This window comes from Musca autumnalis, unplaced genomic scaffold, assembly GCF_047663935.1.
Source record: "Musca autumnalis isolate F117 unplaced genomic scaffold, ASM4766393v1 scaffold_3, whole genome shotgun sequence".
Taxonomy (NCBI): Eukaryota; Metazoa; Arthropoda; class Insecta; order Diptera; family Muscidae; genus Musca; species Musca autumnalis.
The window spans coordinates 261,813,175-261,821,081 of NW_027411866.1; the positions used below are offsets into that span (position 1 = coordinate 261,813,175).

The 7,907-nt window shown below is 34.5% G+C and overlaps 1 protein-coding gene across 1 annotated transcript; it reads right to left on the bottom strand.

Annotated features, from left to right (window-relative positions):
• Nucleotides 1-573: 573 nt before the first annotated feature.
• Nucleotides 574-2,876, bottom strand: LOC141398497 (uncharacterized). Its single transcript, XM_073975783.1, has 4 exons — nt 2,693-2,876; nt 2,083-2,323; nt 789-958; nt 574-638 (listed from the first exon to the last, which is right to left on the bottom strand). Exons 1-4 carry the CDS (start codon nt 2,874-2,876, stop codon nt 574-576), a joined length of 660 nt encoding a protein of 219 aa, XP_073831884.1.
• Between the last annotated feature and the right edge of the window lie 5,031 nt (nt 2,877-7,907).

The following is a 7,907-nucleotide window of genomic DNA, read 5'->3' on the forward strand; positions in this document are numbered from 1 at the left end:
GCTACAAAGTGAAAAAGAACAATGTAAATGTTTTGAAAAAAAATGGATTTTCTTTAACATTATTTCAAACACAAACACACACTCCCTTCATTAATCATGTTTTGTAAAGGTACGTCCTAAAATTTAGTTGAAAGATGTATTTGGAAGCACAATAGCTTTGTGTGAGGCAGTTAACTTTTTAATAAACTTGTAATTCAGGTATTTTAAGTAGAAATACCGACATGTGTCCCATCATTTAAAAAATTATATTTATAAAATTTATTAGTTGTGTTTATTTGCATTTGAATTTAACAGAAATCATGTGAAGATAAATCGTACAATTCGTACGCATTCAACTAAAATACATTTTATTCATTCATTCGTTCGTTCTAGGAAATGTGCATATATGTATGTGTGTATGTGCGTATGTATATGTGTATTATAGTGACTTTTGTTAGTGCTTGTACATAAATCAGATGGTTTTTATACTGCAATAGTTCAGGGTGGGTTTATTAGACAACGACTTAGAGTTCCAGCGTTTTCCATTGTGGCCGTTGTATGGAACTGCGTTTGCTTTAGTTTTTTTGTTCCGACTCAGAAGATGAGTGGCTGTGGCGATTCGTCCAAATCGTTTTTAGGTGGTTCATCTGTAACATCAGCTAATTGGGTTTAAAAGAAAAGACAGAAACAGGAGGAAAGTAATTAGTACAATGACTTATTTATATTCGGATGTTTATTTAATGGAAGTCGTTTGGGAAATGTTTTTTGTGTTAATTTAAATTTTAGAATGGATTCGTTTGTATGCTTACCCTTAACCGTATAGTCGCCATTAGTAATGGTGTAGTATATAGATAGGTATTTAGTGGCGTTTAATTTAAGTGTGAAGTAGCCTTGTGTTACTGGAGATTCTACTGTAGATGGTGGCACAATGTCATGGCCTGAACGTTGGTAAATGAAGAGGCCATTATTTAAACGGGCACTGAAAGAAAATAAAAGACAAGTAGATGCATTATTTTAAATGGATTGGTGTCGTTTTTATGAAAAATTTCCAACTAAAATTTTAATTTTTGTCACTTGGCTTTTATATGTAAATTTTTTCCAAGAAAACTACGAAACTTTTTTAGTAAATTATTATTTTATCTGAAAGTGTACACCTTAAACTACTTTTAGATTTTTTTGTTAAAAAATATTACTCAGTTTTGTGGTCAATAGCCGTCCACGAAACCCAGTTGTTATTAAAGCGTTTTGCGGTGCCAACGCTATGTCGAAGACTAGTGAACCGATATATCTTTGTGGGATTATTTACAACATAAAGATCTAGGCCTTCGTCAATCGATTTAAAAAATACTAGTTTTTACGGAAAGAGTCTGGCTTAAAAAACTGACGTTTTTGGTCATAAAATGGGGACAAAAATTAAAAATAAAAACGATTGATGAAAGACATGATTTTGATGTCCTTGATAATCTCACAAAAATATATGATAATGTTTTTGAGCTACAATTGGCACCGATTTCATAATGCGTTTATAGTTTCTATGTAGCATACAAACACAATAAATTTTTCCCTTCCAAAACTCATATCCCAGGCAATATTGTTCCGATCGACTTGAATATTTTACCACATATTCTACTTCCACTTTAAAATTAGCCAATAATATTTTTTCGATTTTCTGAAATTTACAAATGGGGCACGCAGAGATGTGTTATTGTAGGAGCAAACATATTCTAAAAACAAAGTAGTGTATTTTTAAAATCTGAAAATATATATTGTTGAAGCAACGATGTATTTTGTACCATTATGTTTCCTGACACAAAATATATGGTTGAAACAACAATATATGTATATTTTGAGATATTTAAAATACACTATTTTGTTCTTAAAATATGATTGCTCCTGCAATATCTCTTCTCTGCGTGGGGTCACTCCTTAAACTGACTGTTGTCCATGGAGGATGCTATTCAGTTTATTGTTGTAACTATAATAGACACGGGTTACTACGAGTACAATGCCGACTACCCACATTAGCATGTGTATTTCCTAATAAAATTATCTGACATTCTGAGATGATGAATTGCCTTTTTATTTAACGATATCTGCACATACCTGATTTCTTTATCGCCATTTATATTCAAGGTGACCTTTTGTTGCAGTATTTCCAATGTGTCCTGGATTCTTTGATTCAGTGGTATAACAGGTTCGCAACGACAACGGGAAACTTGACCTATGGGGCATTGATTTTGTTGAGTTTGGGGTAATCCCAATCCTGGTAATATACCACCCAAATTTAGATTTAGCAAACTACCCAAACCGCCCAAACCCCCGGTGTTGCCTCCAGCACCTCCACCTAGTAAATTTAAGGGAACTAATGATTGCAGCGATGCCACCGTGGTGCAATGGTATGCACACCCGCCTTGCACGCTAAAGGTCGTGGGTTCGATTCCCCGGCCAGTCAACATCAAACACTTTTCAACGGTGGCAAAATACCCCTCAGTAATGTTGGCGACATTTCCTGAGTATTTCAGCCTTGTAAAACTTCTCTACAAGTGGTGTCTTAGACACGCCGTTCGGACTCGGCGATAAACAGTAGGTCCCATATCATTGAGCTAATATGAATCGGGGTGCACTCATTGATATGAGAGAAGTCTCCCCTGTCCCGCCTGGGATGTTTGTGGAACAATTATTATTATTATTATTAATGATTGCAGCGAACTACCTAAGCTTCCCAATAAATTGGCTGGTATCAAAGCTCCAATAATGGGTAGTCCTTGGAATGGCGGTGTTTGTGTAGGAGCTGGTGTCTGATCATTAAGGATGGCTGATGTCATACTCATTTGTCGCTTTTCTCGTTTCTCCGGAGTTTCGGTAGGTGTTCCTTCACAAATAATTGCCAAACACATCATCACAATTCCAATAGTTTTATATCTGAACTCCATTTTACTGCCGTCTAAACGAATGTTGTGATTCTGCCCGAATACTCGTCCACCCAACTGACAAACAATTCCCTTATATAGAACTTCCAAAAATCATCTGCAGTCCCATTCGAGGATATGAAATGTAAATGAATGGAAGGCATTTTATGATAGTTTTTATGATTATTGTTTTATGCCAGCATAAATGAGTTCAGTTCGATTGAGGTGTTGGGGACCAATGAATATCAAATGGAATTGGATGGCGGGTAATGATTCCAAATCTCTTCTTGATTGAATTTGATTGTCGCATGTGTTTGGTGATTGCATAATAAAAGTTTAACTGTTGTCTTCTTATGGCCCAAGAAGTTTGTTACAGCACCAGCTTGTCGGCATGGTAATATGGGGCGCATATCTGCTTGTAAGCAAAACCAGACTATTTCGCAGCTGTTGTCCCATTATGGAAGAATACCACCACCCATTTCCAGGGACTTCTTGAATTTATTTTCTTTGGGTATTTTTTGAAAAACAAAATTCTTTAGAAATCCATAACAAAAGAATCAAAGTAATAATGTCTGATAAACAAGGACAACAAAAAAGAAGAACAAGAAAATCTCCAAAAAACCAAAAACAAATAACGTCAGTGAGCATCATAGTCATCATCATTGGCCCAAAACGAAGAAAGAATGAAAAACTTTGGTTTTTTTATTCTTGGCAAATGTGGGTCAGTCTGAAACACGAACACATTGGGCGAGATCGTATGATAAATATAAATATAATATGATAAATAAATAATCTATATATATAAAAGAGCTTAGTGATGAGTGAGTGAGTGAGTGAGTGACTGACTGACATATCATCGCCCAGACGAAACCGCTGAAGCTAGAAAGCTGAAAGATTTGGGTGAACGGATAGAGCTGGAATCCTGATATTTGGAATTGAGATTACTGTTGGAGTGTAGGATTGAAGAACTTTTGGAAATTCGTACTTATGTGTATAAAAAGTACTAAATGGTACTAAAGTTGATACAATGGGGATTTGGGTGATCGGATAATAGCTGGAATCACGAAATGTGGAATTGAGATTACTGGTGGGGTGTAGGATTGAGGTAGTTTTGAAAATTCGTACTTATGGGTACGAAGTACTAAATGGTACTAAATTTAGTACAATTTGGATTTGACTGAACGGATAGAGCTGGAAACCTGAAATTTGGAATTAAGATTACTATTGAATTGTAGGATTGAGATATGAGGGTGGTTTTGGAAATTAGTACCTATGTGTACTGAAAGTACTAAATGGTACTAAATTTGGTACAATAGGGATTTGGGTGAACGGACAGAACTGGAATCCTGAAATTTGGAATTAAGATTACTGTTGGAGTGTAGAATTGGAGAAGTTTTGGAAATTCGTACATAGGGTACGAAAAATACTAATTAGTACTAAATTTGGTACAGTTTCGACTGAGGATCACTTATGATGAGTAAGAAAGATGCACCAAACGGTTTTTGGAAACTTGAGTGTACGAAAAGTACTAAATGGTACTAAATTTAGCACAATTTCGATTTGGGTGAACGGATAGAGCTGGATTCCTGAAATTTGGAGTTGATATTACTGTTGGAGTGTAGGATCGGGGAAGTTTTGGAAATTCTTACTTATATGTATGAAATGGTACTAAATTTGGTAAAATGGGGTGAACGGATATAGTTGGAATCTCGAAATTTGGAATTGAGATTACTGGTGGGGTGTAGGATTGTGGTAGTTTTGAAAATTCGTACATATGTGAACGAAAAGTACTAAATGGTACTAAATTTAGTACAATTTGGATTTGGGTGAACGTATATATGTAGCTGGAAACCTGAAATTTGGAATTAAGATTACTGTGAAGTGTAGGACTGAGATATGAGGGTGGTTTTGGAAATTCGTACCTATGTTTTCGAAAAGTACTAAATTTGGTACAATAGGGAGCTGGAATCACGAAATTTGAGATTACTGTTGGAGCAAAGGATTGGGAAAATTTTTGAAAGTCGTATTTATGTGTACGAAAATTACTAAATGTTACTAAATTTATTACAACAAGGATTTGGGTGAACGGATAGAACTGGAATCCTGAATTTTAAGTATTTTAATTTCATTTATTTTAATTTAAAGTATGAATTTTAGTAAACGGATAGAGTTGGAATTAGGAAAAAAGATCACTGTTGGAGTGTAGGATTAAGGTAGTTTTTGGAAATTCGTACTTATGGATATGAAAAGTACCAAATGCTACTAAATGTGGTAGAATTTGGATTTGGGTGACGGATAGTGTTTGAGTCCTGAAATTTGTTGGAGTGTAGGACTGCGGTAGTTATGGGTACGAAAAGTACTAAGTGGTACTACCTTTGGTACAATTTGGATTTGGAATTTGGTCAGACTGCTGTTGGAGTATAGGATTGAGATGGAAGTAGTTTTTGAAATTCGTACTTATGGGTACGAAATGTTCCAAATGGTACAACTTGGATTTGAGTGCACGGATAGCGCTGGAATCCTGTTATTTGGAATTATGGTTACTGTTGTAGTGAAGGATTAAGGTAGTTTTGGAAAATCGAATTGTACAGAATTTGGTACAATTTGTTTTTGTGTAAAGGGGTTTTTGGAAAATCGTCGTAGAAAGGTACGAAAAGTACTAAAGGGTACTAAATATGGAATCTATTGTATTAGGCAAAAGCGAAGAGCTAGAATTCTGAAATTTTGAACGAGTGGTCATTGATGGAGAGTTATAGAGATGTACCAAAGGGTTTTTGGAAATTCAACCGATAAGTGTACGAAAAGTACTAAAACTTACTAAATTTGGTACTAATTGTATATTTTGAACGCATATAGCTGCAATCTTCAAATTTGGTATGGGAATCAAGATTGGGAAGTGGCGTTGAAATAAGGAAATGGTTCTGGAAGTTCGTATTTATGAGTACGAGCAGTACTAAATTTGAATTTGGCTGAACGGATAGAGCTGGAATCCTAAAGTTTTGAATTAAGATTCGTACTTATGGGTACGAAAAGTACTAAATGGTACTAAATTTGGTACAATTTGGATGAACGGATAGAGCTGGAATTCTGAAACTTGGAACTAAGATTACTGCCGGACAGTAGAATTGAGGTAGTTTTGGAAATTCGTACTTATGGGTACAGAAAGCACTAAATTTGGTACAATTTGAATTTTAGTAAACGGATAGTGTTGGAATTAGGAATTAAGATTACTGTTGGAGTGTAGTATTGAGGACATTTTGAAAAGTCGTACGTATGGGTACGAGAAGTACTAAATGGTACTAAATATGATACAATATGGATTTGGTTGAACGGTTAGAGCTGGAATCCTGAAATTTGGAATTAATAGTACTGTATAAGTGGAGGATTCAGGTAGTTTGGGAAAGAAATGACACTAAATTTGATTCAATTTGGATTCGGGTGAATTAATAGAGCTGGAGAAACTTATGGTTGCGAAAAGTACTAAATGGTACAAAATTTAGTACAATTTGTATGTAGCTGAACGGATAGCGGTGAAATCCTGCAATTTGAAAGTATGATTATTGTAGCCCTGTTGCGTTGTGGAAGTTTTGAAAATTCGTACGAAAATTCTAAACTGTTCTAAATTTAGTACAATTTTAATTTGGTTTAAGGGATAGAGTTTGACTCCTGAAATTTGGAAGTAAGATTACTGCTTAAGTGAAGGATTGTGGTAGTTTTGGAAAATCTTATTTATGGGTACGAAGAGTTCGACTTGATACTAAGTTTGGTACAATTTGGAATTGGACGAACGGATACAGCTGGAGTCTTGAGATTTGGAATTACTGTAATTATTTTGTATTAATGTCCGTGTATGGCTGAGATATGTCGTCGAAATACGTACCAATAAGTATACGAAAATTACTTAGTGGTACTCAATTTGTTTTTGGGTGTAGGGACAGTTCTGGAATCTTTATTTTTTGGAGTTAGGGTGTGTATTGGTGTGCAACGTTGATCTCGCTGTTAATGTGTAAGGGTAATATACGGCTGATCTTTTTGAAAATCATACAGTACTAAGATAAAAATAAATATTGATTAAAATTGGCATTAGTGCAACCAAATTTTCAGTATTTGCCATTTCCATATTATATATTGTTTATTTGTTTTTTTTTTATATCCTTTCCGCATACGAAGTAGCGGGCATTTTGCTAGTAAATATATAATAAAGCATTGAAAAATAGGGTTACCAGCCAAGTCGGACTATAGGAAAGGTTTGGAATTCAATAACTAACATTAAAATAAATAAATAATTCGAATATACAATTTTCGAATGGTTTGTGGTATAAATGCTAATTTCCAAGCTTAGACTTCGTCCACCCACTAAAATAACATTCTAGTATGCTTGATGATCGGTCTAACCACTCGTGAAACGTAGCATAATGGTTGAATGTGTGGGTATTCGGTGGATTCCTAATTTTTCAATGTACCTCGATAAAAAGGCTCACGCACAAAGTCATTTGAAAAATGTTCTATATGAGCTTTTTTGACAAAAATTTTAATTCACTATAAGCAAATATGTAACTGAAAAAAAGCTTTGGAGCCGTACGAAATTACTATCATATTATTACATATATCATTTTATATATCATATATAATTTTATTTCATCTATAAATATATAAAGTAGAAAAATCTTTGTACGTTTGTTTGTTTGTTTGTTTGAAGTTAATGGACTCAAAAGCCGCTGAACCGATCTTCCTTAAATTTTCAGAGTATATCAGTACATGACCTGAAACTAACATAGGCTTTAAAAGGTTATGAAATTCCGGGTTGATCCGGAGATATAGCATCAGAATCGGAGGTGCCTCCAAAAATTTCGATTATGTATGCAAATATCTATAGAATGGTAAAAGATAATGTCTCCAAATTTTGGATATGTCTAGAAATAAGTTTGCCAAGTTATATTGAAATCGGTTCAGATTCCATATATATTTTCGTCCGATTTCATGTATTTTATGCATCATACACGCTATGCATGTCCAATT

Excerpts from the sequence above, each read along its gene's own strand:
- LOC141398497 (XM_073975783.1), bottom strand. The coding sequence starts at position 2,876 with ATGTGTTTGGCAATTATTTGTGAAGGAACACCTACCGAAACTCCGGAG. Across the intron at positions 2,324-2,692 it reads CAATTTATTGGGAAGCTTAG|GTGGAGGTGCTGGAGGCAAC; the intron begins GTAGTTCGCTGC and ends TAAATTTACTAG. Across the intron at positions 639-788 it reads TGGCGACTATACGGTTAAGG|CTGATGTTACAGATGAACCA; the intron begins GTAAGCATACAA and ends AAACCCAATTAG.